General features: G+C 35.7%; 1 protein-coding gene across 1 annotated transcript in view; it reads left to right on the forward strand.

Annotated features, from left to right (window-relative positions):
- Positions 1-15,661, forward strand: part of LOC136027407 (arf-GAP domain and FG repeat-containing protein 1-like) — a 78,341-nt gene that overhangs the window by 18,893 nt on the left and 43,787 nt on the right. The window contains exon 3 of the mRNA XM_065704646.1: positions 7,983-8,076. Within this exon, the coding sequence (XP_065560718.1) occupies positions 7,983-8,076 (94 nt within the window). The remainder of the gene's footprint in view (positions 1-7,982; positions 8,077-15,661) is intronic.

A 15,661-nucleotide genomic window follows, 5' to 3' on the forward strand; every position in this document is an offset into this window, starting at 1 on the left:
GTTAAAAATACGTCATTTTTTTCTAATTTTTTTCAGAATTAACCCTCCCCTCCCAACTCCCCCCCCCCAAATAGAGAGGATCCGTTCCGGTTATGTCAATCACGTATCTAGGACTTCTGATTATTTTTCCCACCAAGTTTCATCCTGATCCCTTCACTCTAAGCGTTTTCCAAGATTTTAGCCCCTCCCCCTCCCCCAACTCCCCCAAATGTCACCGGATCTGGAGCGGGTCTGGTCCGGTTATATCAGTCACGTATCTTGTACTTGTTGTTATTCTTCCCACCAAGCTTCATCCTGATCTCTCCGCTTTAAGTGTTTTCCAAGATCCCCCCAACTCCCCCCTCAATGACTCTGGATCTGGTCTGGATTTAAAACAAGAAATCTGAGTTACGAGATCCTTCTGAATATGAAATTTCATTAAGATCCGATCGCTCCTTCATAAGTTAAAAATACCTAATTTTTTTTAATTTTCAGAATTAATCCTCCCCCCCTCTCAACTCCCCCAAATAGAGCGGATCCGTTCTGGTTATGTCAATCACGTATCTAGGACTTCTGCTTATTTTTCCCATCAAGTTTCATCCCGATCCCTCCACTCTGAGACACGATATCCTTCTAAATATCAAATATCATTAAGATCCGTGTTCGTAAGTTGAAAATACCTCCTTTTTTTTTTTTTTTCGATTTAACCGTCCCACCACTCCCCCCCCCTCTGATGGTCGAATCGAGGAAACGACGATTTCTAATTTAATCTGGTCTGGTTCCTGATACGACTTGCAAATTTCATCGTCCTAGCTTACTTGGAAGTGCCTAAAGTAGCAAAACCGGGACAGACCGACAGAATTTGCGGTCGCTATATTTCACTATGTAGATACTAAGTGCCATAATTACAATAAATAACCGGGTCAAACTTAAAATGGTAAAAACTAACATAAGTAATGCTGACAATCTCCATGCCTTCTCAAGACCAGAACATAATTTGTGCTTTACTGAAAACAAAATATATTTTAAATGTTTTAACTTTTTTTATTTTAATAAATAGTAAGTTCTTGTAACTTTAAGGAATTTATGTTAGTATATGTATATTAAACTGAAAATCGATGGTCATCTGTCTTTTTTCTGTAAAGTGTAAATTGTGTTCTGGTCTTGAGAAGGCAGTTTGACTCAAGACTTAGCATTAAAAGTAATATCGGTTGTACTAGTAGCAGCAGCAGTATTAAGTTGTTATAGAAATATTAATTGAGGCAGTAGTAGTAGTAGTATTAAATTTATCAGTGACAGAAGTTTGTGTAGTAGCGTGCACATATTGCATGGTCAGATGATTTTCCCTTTTAGTATTCTCTGAAAGTTCCAACTTATCAAACGACTCAGTTCTTGAGATACACATTTTTACAATGTGCATGCATATAGCATGTTTTGATTTAGTTCAATTTTTCTTCAATATTGAAAATAAAGTAGTGTGGTAGTAATAGTAGCAGTAGTAGCGTTGTTAGCGTGTAAATATTCCCTTTTTGATCATCTTCCATATCATTTCCATAAAGCTTTAAATTAATATACCCAGTCATTCATCAGTTACGCCCTTTTCACAATCCGTATAGATGTAACTTGTCATGGTTTAGTTCAACACTCCCCTAAAGGTTCTCTGGAAGGCTCACCTGAAGTTCTTTCGTATTTTGTGGTAAATAATTTTCAAACATGTGTACCTTTGTCAACAACATACTATGTGTAAACAGTGAACGAATTAACGAACAAATGTGAACAATGAACTATGTAAACAATGAACTTGTAGCCCTGAACCTGAGGACTGTGGGGAGATTGACATCCTCTATAACATAATTACTGGATCTTTCAAAAATACTTAACAAAATAGCTCTCTTAAAATTTTGATCGGATGTGTTTGGAGAATGACAGGGTCGTGGGGAAGGGGCTGGCTGGTCTCCGTTCACTTTTGACTCTTGAAAAGGGTACTAGGTCTTCCGACTTCCAATCAAATGAGCTCCACCCGATCAGAAGTTTATAGGACCATCCGTTCCATAAAAACCTAATATGCCCTGGGTGTAACTTACAACCCTTATCCCTGGGCTCCGGAGGGTTTTTTCCACCCTACAGGCACTGCTATATGCTCTTTTGACTATTGGGAACAAAGTGACTATCTCACAATTTTGATCGGATGCTTTTGGGTAAAAGAGGGGGGCAGTTGGTGGGGCGTAAAGACCTTGTTACGTGATCTCTGGACTACTTTTCAATAAAAGGCTCTCTTGAAATTTATATCGGATGCGTTTGGAGTAAATAGAGGGGGGCTAGTTGCCCCCCCCGTTCTCTTTGACCCTTTAAAAGAGCACTGGAACTTTTGGTTTCCAATCCAATTAGCTCCCTTCGAAGTTTATACGATCACCCTTTGCGCTTTGCGCCACACCAAAACCTAGTTGTTGGGGGTGCTTTGCACCCCCCCAAGCCCCCCCCCCCCCGCGTGCGTAAGTCGCTACGCGCCATATTAGTTACGCGCCATTGTAGTTGTGTCCCTGTGTCCCACCTGTGAATAAAGATCGATATATATGTTTTTAACTACAGAAAACTTGCGAATATACAATATTCTTCGCGTTCCCATTGTCTGTGCATATAAATAGATTGTCAGGTTTACCGACTCTTGAAATTATAATTGTTCATGGGAAGACAATCCGTATTCAGATCTATACTGCTTTTTTTCTAATGATTCCTCTTGGGCTTTGTTGATGGTAACTGCTAATCGAATATTCCCTGTGTCCCCGTCGTCATTTATTTATCCCCCATGTGCCCTTCCGGCGTCCCCGTTGTAGTTGTGTCCCGCTGTCTCGGTCTGTAATTTCTCTGAGTGTCCCGGTTGTCATTTATGTTCCCTGTGTCCCGCTTGTCATTTGTGTCCCGGTGTCCCGGTCTGTAATTTCTCTTTGAGTGTCCCGGTTGTCAGTTATATTATTTGTGTCCCGGTGTCCCGGTCTGCAACATTTGATAATAGATCAATTGTGTTGCAACTTTGTTCACGATCCCATTCTACACATTTAGAAATAGAAGCAGTACGATTAGGTAAAGGCATTCTCAAATGCTTGAGGTTTTTTTGCAATAGATAAGCACAAATCTTCAATCATAACTAAAGTGCAGTTATAAATTTCTGTTGTAAAGTCCAAGGTCATATCTGACCTTTCTAGCCGTATTCGGTGGAGTATATTCTCGGCCATTTGCGATTTGTATTTCTCCCATACCTCTGTAGGAGATGAAGGAGAGCAACTGGCTGGATTTATCAATTTAATATTAAAGTGATAGCCGTCGGCTCCATCCCAAAAAATGATAGGATATTGTAGGGCATCGTAGTATCGATGAGTTTAATAAAAACTTGTCTTTGAAACGCCTTCTTATATACTTATAATGGCGTCATATACAAAGCCTTTGACGTCATATACAAATCACCGACAATTACGATTGCCACTTCGTTGATAGTTGCGTATCAGTAGGCATCAATTCAATTGCTGTTTTGAAAAGAAGCATTAAATTATTATTTATGTGGAAAAGATGTTGTAACTGGGAAACGATAGTCCTTTCAATGTCGTTTTTTTTATCATCGGTATCACTTTCAAGTTGTTTGGTTTGTTTTCCTTGACTTGTCTTTCGTCACTATGAAATACATATCGCCGAACCTTTGTTTTTTTTTTAACTAAAATCTGGTAGGTATTGATGACCTTATCCAAGTCAAAATCCCAAACCCAATCATCATCGCTATCATTTTCAGTTTTGATACGTTTTGACTCTCGCTGTCCAGGATGTTTCAGGTTGCTCTTGTGATTCCTCGGCACGCTTTCTTTTGGCGATTTCTCTTTGAGACGCAAGCCTGTTTTCACGCTGTTGTTGTGATTCCTTGGCACGCTTTCTTTTCATACTTTCTCTATTAGCCGCATATATATATATATATATATATATATATATATATATATATATATATATATATATATATATATATATATATATATATATATATATATATATATATATATATATATATATAGATTAAGCTATGCCTGGTGGCGTAATTTACAACCCTTAGGCTAGACGAAAATAGCGACGAAGACCACACTGCCTTTCCATAACGAACAAACACAAAATAGGGGAAACATGAAACAATAGGGAAAATCTTTTCAAGATAGTGGAAATCAAATCTGAGAGGGGGGGTCTTGTTTAAAGATATAATTACTGTATCTTTTAACTGCACTGAACAAAATGGTTATCTCAAAATTTTGACGGGATGTATTTAGAGAAGTGATGGCGAAGGGGGGGAGGGGGTTTATTGCCCTCCTAACCCTTTTGATTATTAAAAAGAGTGCTAGATATTGCAGTTTCTTATAGAATGGTCTCCTTTCAAAGTTCTTACGACAATTCCTTTAATACGAAGTGCCCTGATTTAAAACCAAAAAGGGGGAGGTAGCTGCCTTCCGATCACTTTGACTTTTAAAATGAACACTAGAACTTCTGATTACCAGCCTAATCAGCCCCCTCGAAAGTTTGTACGACCACGCTTTCTCTAAAAAGCCCTATATGACTCCTGGACATAACTTTCAAGCCTTGCTGTAGGGCTGTGGGGTAGTTGTCATCCTCAAAGACTTACTTTTCGGACCTTTCAACTAAGCTGAATAAAATGGCTATCTCAAAATTTTGATTGGATGTGTTTGGGGAAATGATGGGCGTGGGGTTGGAGGCTTGGTTGCCCTCCAATCACTTTTGAGCAAAGAGGCACTATCGCTTTCAATTTCCTATTGAATAAGCCCCTTTCGAAATTTCCATGATAAGTTCTATGCGAAGTGCACTGGTCTAAAAAAAAAAAAACAAAAAAAAATACATTGTGCCCACATCGCTCTTTGCTTAGGCAGAGCTATTGTGCTGCATATGGAAGGAGTTTGACGTGCAATTATTTAGACAAAATAATTGTTACACAAAAAAAAAAAATTGTTCAACAAGGTACGTGTGTATTCAAGACTGCCTATAGGATGAGATCCAGAGTTCCCCCAACCCTATAAAAAAAAATGAAAGAGATTTTCAATCCTTGCGACTATTAACTATCCTTCCGAATTAAATTTAATTTAATATTTTACTGTGAATTTTACTCTCAATTATTAGGTTGAATCTAGTTTTCACTATAAACTCTAATTCTGCTTTATTTATTTTTATCTTATTTATTTACTTTTAGCGTTAACAATAAATAATTGATAAACTTAAAATGAACTATTATTTGCCGTTAAAAATTTTTAGTGCACATTTGTTTGAAGAGGCTCTGTCAAATTCATTCAAGTATTTTTATCAGTGGCGGTTTTTCTTTCGTATTTATGTTTCGTTTCGTATTAGCCTCTTCTAAAGGTAATCTAGTATCTCTTGGAAGTTTTGGCTCTCACCCCCATGTTGGCAATGGAATTATGATATCTGTGATATGATATCGGAAATCTGGTGTTCGTCTTCTTCTTCGTGTACAGATTAGCATTGAGACGCTCTTGCTCGATCTTGGAAGCTCTATTTTTTTTCTGTTATTCGAGTGTATACATGGAAGATATATTCTATGATATGATTTTTGGCAAGAAAATTGAAGGTAGCATATGAAAAAAAAGTGCATGCTCCGAGAGTCCATCATCATAAATGATTATTTTCTTATTACCTTTGTCAGGAAACAGAATACCAACCAATTCAGCTCGTTATCAATTAATGTGACAAAAGCATTAACACTGTGGTGACTTCTGGTTTCTGGTTTCTGGTGTTACCAATGTCCAATATATCACTAATTCTTTACTCAATTAAAACACAACGATTTATACCTGTGCTTTACCTTTACTTGAAATAGTGAATAGGTGGTGTTGTTGAAGTAACCCATCAACACAATGGCAGTCTTTGCTCTGTCAGTTATGCAACAAGACCTTGATCTGAAGGTATACACTTTTCCTTCACTTCAAAATTTGAAAAAAAGTCTCTGACGCATAGATCTGAGCAAGTGCAAAATTTGTTTTTCTTTGTTTTTTGTTTTTTTCAGAACACCTAAAAATTTTTTTTTTTTTTCAGAACACCCAAAAACATATCACCCAACGCTTCATTTGTTGCAGTAGCCATTCGAACGTATTTGTCCGAATATTGTCAGTCAACCATTTCATGCATTTCCTTTTTAGTTAATTTCATACAGGAAAAATAATTCTCGCGTTGATTTGTTAAACTGGACATTGCCTTCAGTCATAAAGTAGCCTAAACCAAAACTGAATAATTTTCGCATGGGAATGGAAAGCTAAATATATTAACCATTTGAAATGAGCAATTTTGATGAAAGTATACTTTGAAAACCAATCAGTTCTAACTCTGCTATACTGTTGTGGTCTTCGAAATGGTCGACAATCGTAACATTCCTGAAGTCTTCATAGACTTGATTAAATTGATTTTTAGTCTGAAACAATCCAATATGTTGTATGTTGTTATAAAGAGGCTTTGAAAATCCTTGATAGTCAAGGTTATGCTTCAAACTGGCAAAGTGTTGGCATTCATCCTGGTGAAGGTTTTCCCCACTGCTCTAACTTTTTATGTAAATGAGATCATACTTGAAATGGTTCCACTAATATTTTTATCACTACCGTCAAAGTGCAAGCTAAGGTTATTTGAATTTTTGAATATGGCTCTTAGAAAAGTAGAATCTGGCAGCCTGATTGCCCAGGGAGTGATTTGTCTGTTTCTTTCAAAAATTAAATCAAAGCAGGAAGTAACCTTTGGAAATGTTGCGAAACCCTGCCTCTGCTAAGCTAACAAAAGTCTATATGTTGAAATAGATCACCACATTGGCATTGTAACTCTTCTATCAGAGTCCTGGAAACGTCTTAGGAGTGCATGAACTGTCACTTTATTTACATATTGCTTATATTAAAAAAATTAACACATAATAATTGCTGTTATACTATGCAATGATAAGACAGAAAATCTGGAAAGCTGTTATCTTTATTACACAAAGCCATAATTTCTTTCTCGCCATCGGCCACAGCGATAGCTCTATTGGTTGCGAAGCCCACCAAGTTCTATCAACAACTGATGCGTGGGTGACTACTTCTGTTTTTTCTTTTTTGTTTTTTTTTAGAGAGAGAGAGAGAGAGAAAGAGATAGAGAGAGAGAGAGAGAGAGAGAGAGAGAGAGAGAGAGAGAGAGAGAGAGAGAGAGAGAGAAATAGGATTGTGACAAGTATCGTGAATCAGATCACTCATCCCAAGTGCTGTTTCTAATGATGCCGCTGTTTCTGAATGTTCCCTTTGAGCTACTAAATGCCTCCTGTTACCACTATCTTGTGATCGATGGTTTGGCGATGTGAGTATTACAGAAATTGATTTGTAGTTTCATTTTTACTGTCCTTAGCTTTTATGATTCCTTCTATAATTTTGTTTAAATTTTGTAATAATTATTATTTTTTTGATAAACTACTGATGAAAGAAATGAAAATAAATTTATTGTAAATTGTTGATGAAAGAAATAAAGTAATTATTAATGAAATCTAAATTGTTAATGTAATTTGTATCGATGAAAGGAATGATATTGAAACGTAATTTTCTAAATATGGGAATATTTTGCAGTATTTAGTCGCTACGATATTTTGTAACTCATCTAAAATCCGTTTTGCTCGAATTCTCTGGAACTAAAAGCTGATGTCCAAACCCTTTTATGATTATTCATATTTTGTGCTAATCAGTTTATCATAAATTGTTTTATATGTTGGTCTTTTATTAGTTATATTAGTGTGGGTTTGCTAAATTTTACTTCAAGCTTTTTTCTAACTTTTTCATGTGAATTGAGATTCTATGTTCTTTTTTAATCAAAATCTGGTCGATTCTCTTTTATATTTTTTAATTATATATTTCACGTACATTTCATACTTTTCTGTTATGTGTTTCAATGTCTAGTTTTTACTATATGCTCAGAAGTGTTTATTTATTTATTTTGTATAATTGCAGACGAGGTCTAAACCCCCCACACCGTGTTAAGTCTATATCTATGGCTAAGTTCACAGAAGAAGAAATTGGCTTTTTAAAAGCGCGTGGGAATGAGGTAAGAGATGCTAGATACCTTATGCTCTTATTGAAAATCTTTGCTAACAGGTTGTAATGGGCAAAATAGAAGTAAATTCAAAAGTACCGACCTACTGTCAGGTCAAATAAAGCTATCCAATAAAGTTCGTACAATAAAGTTCGTCCAATACAGAGCTGTCCAATAAAGTTCGAGGGAAGAGAGGGACAGATTAGTACAAATAAGGTAAATGTTTTATTTTGCCAACATAAAACCTCAAGTTGGAAGTTTTTGCTTTGAAGATTTTTTTTCATATCGGTAGATCATTAGCTAAACTCTTTTTAGAGAGAGAGAGAGAGAGAGAGAGAGAGAGAGAGAGAGAGAGAGAGAGAGAGGAGAGAGAGAGAGAGAGAGAGAGAGAGAGAGAGAGAGAGAGAGAGAGAGAGAGAGAGAGAGAGAGAGAGAGAGAAAAAAAAATCCGTAATAAGTCACTTAGACTGGGAATAAATGAAGGGGAAGAGGTGATGTGGGGTAAAATCGGGTAGTATAATTAGGAAAGACGTTGGTTGCAGCAAAAATGATAAAAGTAGAATAGTCAAGGCCCTGGGTATTTTTTCACATTTGAAAAAAGTTTGTAAGAATAGGAAGTTAAGTCTACGGATCAAGATTAGAATATTGAAAGCAATAGTGAGGACAGTAAGTAAGTAATATTTGGAAAAGTAGGCACTTCGAAAGAAGAGGATTTATTCGGTGTTTCCCAGAGGAATTGTCGATGAATTTTTTGGGTACTCCTGAGATTTGCCGTATGGTAAACAGTAAGCTGTATGAGAAAGGTGATTCTATCCCGCTTTCTTCGGCTGTAATGAGACAAATTGACTAGGACAAGTTTGTGAATAACATGACAGATTGTCAATGATCCTACCTTTTCGGCCAACTATCTAGGACAGAGTCCTATCCTTGTACGGTATAGCAGATCTAGTGGCTGTGTGGCTGTGAATTTTTAGTAATAGCAACGGTAGTAATATAAAAAAAAATTGATTCCTTTATAAACAAACCAAAAGACAACAAACAGCGGTTTGTTTGGCAGGTAACATTGGCAGGCATTAAATGGAAAACATGAAATCAAAGAATTTCGTTTTGCAAGTACTTGCTTTAGCTTTTATGGTGATCTGGAAACTATTTCTGGGTTTTATAAATATTTCAGGAATAAAATAGTGTGCATTCCAAGATTTCTAGTAAAAGCAATTGGTAAAAGTACACAATTTTTATTATTTTTCGCCTTATGTGGAGCTTAAGCATGGTCTTATCAATATAGATACTTCCTTTAAACAACAGTTTATAGGTTAAGGAGTCTTGTTTATAAAAACTAAAGAGGTACTTGATTGAACTAAAAGAAACAACAACATGAAACCCAATGCATGAGTTTGCATCGGACACTCTGAATATATAATGATTATTTATAAAACAAAACGTTAAACAATATTTATAAATGAAGTCTGGGTTTTTGAAACTAAGCAAAATATGTGTTCCTTAAAATGCTTGAAAGATTACCGAAACCAAATTAGTCAAAACGCTAATAAAGGGCACCATAATTTGTAACCTCTCAGACGGTGATTGCTGACCTCTTAATTGGTTTGTTCAATAAAGCTAAGCTTCTAAAATGCTGCCATTGCGTTCATTCGCCCACTCAAGCATGGAAATTAGGTATCCATGAGTACTATCTCATACGGTAACATTCATTAAAACTAGAAAGCCCTAAAACTTGCTTAAAAGTTGGCTATCGTGAGTAGATCTCACGATTATCAAGTATCTATAAAAAAAAAATAAACGCTATCTTTTTTTTCAAATTTTTTTAAGTTAGCAAAACGAAAATAATTTCGTTTTTCACTTGTTGTGATTCTTATTGTCGCATGTCTGGTCTTTTCATGTTTGATTAAATAAAAAAACTATTTTTTTTAACTGAAAGTAAGGAGTGGCATTAAAACCTAAAACGAACAGAAATTACACCGTGTATGGAAGGGGCTGTCCCCTTCTCAACGCCCTGCTCTTTACGCTAAAGTTTGACTCTTTCTCTCAATTCTACTTTATTAAACAGTAAAAAAAACTTAAGCGTAAAGAGCGGGGTGTTGAGGAGGAAAAGACCCTTTCATATACGGAGTAATTTCTATTCGTTTTAAGTTTTATTGTTGCTCCTTACTTTCATTTTAAAAAACTTGTTTGTTTTTTTTATTTAATTTCTGGACATTTTTGAATCAATGCATGTTTTGATCTTGGCTCTCCGCACATAAATAATAAAAACGAAATTTGCATATTAATTAATTGCAATTAATCGGAAGATTTTGAGGAAAAAGGAGCGAGGGAGGAGGCCTAGTTGTCCTCCAATTTTTGATTACTTAGAAAAGATAAGATAAGATAAGATTTATTCATCACGAAACACACATACAATATTACATTTTACTATTTCCCCAAAGGCTCTTTGGCCTGTAAAAAAGGGGAAAATAACGAGCCACTTACTCAGAGAAGAAAAAAATAATCACTTACTCACAGAGAGACGAGCAAAAAGGAAAAGAGAGGAAAATATAAATAAAATGAAAAACTATAGAAAACAAAACTAAATAGACTAATAGATTGAATAGACTAAATTAATTATGTAGATCTGTAGATAAAATAGACTCCAATGAAATAATAAGGAAATATATATGCATACATACACGCATATACACATATAAAAAGAGATAAAATAATTTCTAAGAAGCCAATGAATTTTTAATAATTTTTTTGAACAAACCGAATGAGTGGCACCTTCGAGCTGATTCGGGCAACTTATTCCATACAATATAACTCGCAATTAAAGGATTAAAGTCTGACCTTACACAAGGAGTAAAAGGAACTTGAATATGATTTTCGGTATTGCGAAGATTATAATTATTCTGATCCGAGGTGAAAGATGGCTGAACACTTAGGGGACGGGGGAGGTCACATGAAGCTGAGGAAAAAGTAAAACATGCACACGAAAGAATATACAGTGACTCGAGATCAAGTAATGGGATAACTCTTGAACGGTTAGTTTCCTTAATGAGGTTTCTAGCTTTATTATAAACCTTAGAAGTGGTTTTAACAGTGAAGGAAAGGTTGACATCCATACTAATGGACAGTAGGAAACGTAAGATCGGATGAAGGAGTGAAAAAGGATTTCCAAAATTGATCCAGGGAAAATATGTTTGAGTTTCCTTAAAATACCGAGACTCCTGCATATCTTCATTTTAATCAAATCAATGTGACGCTTGAAAGACAAGTTTTCATCAACAAGAATGCCCAAAAAACGAACATATAGATCTTTAGATCTGTGAATTATCCCATTTGGCTGATGAATTTCTGATAACTTGGGATAAATCTGAGAAACATGCGAAAATATCAAAAAATTGGGTTTTGAATAATTTAGGGTAAGAAAATTAGCATCAAGCCATGAAATTACTCTCTCAAACAAGTATTCCAAGTTTAATCGAAGTTCGGACTCACAGTTCCCCGAAGTGCCGAGTGTGCTATCATCAGCAAAACAAACAAGGACATCAGAAGATGGCGAACTATAGCTGGCACTATGGGCAAGGGAAGGTTTAGGATGACAGAGTCTACAGCAATGAATAGGTTTCCGCTTTTTTACTGCGTAAAAAAGATCATTTATATAAATCAAAAATAGCACTGGCCCTAAAACTGATCCCTGAGGGACGCCAAAATTCACTTGTGATTGACAGAAATTAAATTGTGGATTGACAGAAATTAACCTATCATTCAAATAAGATTGAAACCAAGAAAATACATTACCCCTAATGCCAAAATGAGACATCTTCGATAGAAGAATTTCATGGGTTAAGGAATCGAATGCCTTGCGAATATCCAGGAATATAGCAGCCGGAATTAATCCCGAATCCAATTCAGAATGTATAAAATTCAAAAGGGTAATACAGGCATGCTCCGTGGAGTGCTTCATTCGGAAACCAAATTGAAAATCATGAAGAAACTCTTTAGATTTTAGAAATTTAAGCAGACGAGAAAGCATAGCCTTTTCGAAGATTTTACTAAATACTGATAAAATTGAAATTGGTCGATAATTTGCTGGATCATTTCTTGGTCCACCTTTATACAGAACAATAATCCGAGCACGCTTGAGAGGATCTGGAAAAACCCCATATTTAAATGAAAGATTAACAAGTTTTGTAAGAGGCATAACTATTGAAGGAAGAATAGATTTAACTACCTTAGTAGGAATAGAATCTGGCCCAGATGAACATGAGTCTTTCAAGCCATTAACAATTTTAGTAATTTCAATTTCTGTTACTGGCTCTAGAAACATAGACTTAACACAAGACGGCCCGAGGTAAGATCTAAAGTCCGACTTAGACCGAGATAAAGTAGCTGTGGAAGCGATATTATTACCAATACTAGCGAAAAATGAAGTAAATGCTTCTTGGACATTAAGCTCACCCTCTACAGTCTCATCACCAATGACCAGACTCATAGGTAAAGAGCTATATTGAGAACCAGGTTTAAGCACAGAATTTATTACCTTCCAAGTTTTACGAATATCCTTACTACACGCAGCAAAATTATTTAGATAATAGAGAGATTTGGCTTTCCTACACAAGGAATTATATATATTCCGGTAAATCTTGAATTGACAAAGACGAATAGCACTCGTTGAAAGTGTAGTGCATTTATAATACCTCCAGAGATTATTTTTCCTTCTCCAGCTTTTGAGAAGTCCGGATGTCATCCATGGGTTTAGAGGAATAATCCTTTTAGACCTGCGATTAGAAGGTGGTACTTTACAAATGCTAAGAATAGCCTCTTTTATGGTTCCATAAAACGACTCAAATAAACAAGAAAAATCCTTGTCATTATCAAATAAGCTCCACGAATTTTTCGCTAATTTAGAACCAAGAAGAGATTACTCATTCTCACCAAACCTAATAGAATAGGAATCAAACACTTGAGTCCGGTTATTCCTTCCCGATTAAAACTGAACCGAGAATATATGGGAAAATGATCGGAGATATCAGTAACTAAAATTGAGTTTTTCTTCAAGCAAAGCGTAGAGAAGATATTGTCAATCAAAGAAGCTGTAACATTAGTTACTCGTGTGGGAATGGATGTAGTTGGTAGAGCTCCTGCGGCAAGCATGGTTGAAAGAAAATCAACTAAAGCCGAAGAATTTGAATCCATCAAATTTATATTAAAGTCACCCATTATGATTAACTGACACGGACGTTTCAATATTATGTCAAGTATTCCTCAAGATTCCGAAGAAACAACGAAACCGCGCCGCTAGGAGAACGATAAATATTGCCTATGATTAGATCAATACCATTAACTCTAATTTCTATAAATTGTGACTCAAAGATACCTTCAAAATTCCTTGATAAGTCATCCCGTAAGCAATAATGCAAATTACTAGATATATACATGGCAAGACCTCCTTTAGCCATCTTGCAGCGGTTTATATGTTCCATTTTGTAGCCATGGATATCCAATAGCATTTCATTGCCAGAATCCAAAAATGTCTCGCACAAACCAACAACATCAGGCTGTCCATCCGAAACTATTTGTCTTAAATTATCTATTGACGAGGAAAGACCCTGAATGTTAAGCTGAAGTGCAGTCAGAGAATAATTTCCTTTGGTAACCTCCTCTCCCCCCAATTCCGAAACTTATTTACTATTACAAACAGGGTTTATATTAGTCAGGTTTTGATTAACCTGACCGACAGAATCATTCACAATACTAATTAGATCAAAAGGATTATTTTCAAGCTCGCAAAGGCGTCTCTCACGACTTAAAATATTGACAAAAGCAGGTTTTACTTGGGAGTCCATTTAAATCACCAGATGAACAAAAAAGAAATCTTTACCTAAATCTATTACGAAAGAAAAACCTGTCAAAGGATTATAAACACATAAATAATTAATGGCACAGAAGGTACTATCGGGATGAACCATGAGCATGAAAAAAAAAAAAAAAAAAAAAATGAAACGAAATAAAAAGAAACTGTAAAAAAGAATGACTTAGGAAAGGATAGGCATCAAGAAAATATTAACCAGTCACATACTAATACATTCATGCAAATAATTTATTTTGCGTATACGAGTTTCACCAGTAACTTTGGCTAGAATTTGACCATGATCAGACCAAACACTTCTTGGGCCAAAGGTGCTACGAGCCGCGTTTAATAGATCCCGACGCTTTTTAGTTAGGTTTTCTAAAACAAATACACCTGACTTTGCCAACTTACTTTTTGCTGCAAACACTTTACGAGCAGTATCTAAGCTTGAAAATTTTACTAGAACTGGGGCGATTTTCACATTCTCAGTTTGATTAGCAGGCATGCGGAATCGATTAGCCTTTAAGAGGTCCATTTCTTTAAAATCTTGCAAGCCCATTATTTGTGTTATCACTCCATTAAGATTTTCTCTCAGTTCCACATTGGAGTTTGGTTTCACACCGTAGAAAATTAGGCTATCAAGTAAGGCATCCTGCTCTAGTTGGTCAAACTTGTCTTCTAATTTAGATATTTTATTTTCAAGCAAGTTCACTGCATTATAAAGTTTTCGAAGGGTTGTTTCAATTTTTTTAAATTTGGCATTATATTCAAGGGAAATCGAATTATAAACTTCGTTCACAATATCTTCACTGATAATTTCCGAAGCTCGGCGATCTTTCATTGTATTTGATACGACACGAGAAATATCATTCATTAGGTTAGACTTAGTGCTCATTAGTTCCTCTTGAGTTTCATTTATTATTTCTTTTAAAGTTGATGCTGCTGCAGAAGTTGGAGTTAATGGTGCTAGGCTGGATTTTCCTTTAGTTTTAGCGGGTAGTGACAAGTAGGACTTACTTAGAGTCTTGAAAATATCAGGGGATAAGCGCTGCTCTTCAAAAACCTTATTTACATCTTTATCTGTCCTCGCACAAGCTTCTTGAAAATGGTCATTCCAGTTGCGGATGTGTGCTTCAGCTATATTATGCTCCGAGTGGGTGCCATAGCAAAAGACTAGATATCTAGCTTGATTTTTCTGGTCTTTGGTGGTTTTAATAACTACTGATGGCCATAAGGGATATCCTTGAAATGAAGCTAGGACAAGATCAAACGGTTTGTATTTTGCCATTTTACAATCTTCAGTCACAATGGGGGGGGGGGTGATCACTACAGGTAACAAATTTCGACAACAGAATGTTCCAATTTGCCGCCCCAAAAGTACTCACGTTTGTAATATGTGCTTGGTTATTCACGCAAGTTCATCAAATTCTTAGCAAGGACTATATCCAATTCAATTGAAAACTGGTTTAGCTCTTCACTCTTTGAACTCTGATAGTCGACGAAAAGCAACTAGAACTTTAATTTTTTACAAACGTTTTAACTGGTGAAAAATATACGTAACTTACAAATTAATTTACGTAACGAACTTCTATATTAGTATGTTTTTATTGCGTGTATGTCGATACCTCTCTCTTTACCCTAAAGCTTAAATTTTGCCCCAATTCCTTAACAATGACCTCTGAATCACAAAGGTCGTAGAATAAATAGTTGAAATTAGAAATACTTTAGCGTAAAGAGTGAGGTATAACGAGC

The sequence above is a fragment of the Artemia franciscana genome, chromosome 5, assembly GCF_032884065.1.
Source record: "Artemia franciscana chromosome 5, ASM3288406v1, whole genome shotgun sequence".
Lineage (NCBI taxonomy): Eukaryota > Metazoa > Arthropoda > Branchiopoda > Anostraca > Artemiidae > Artemia > Artemia franciscana.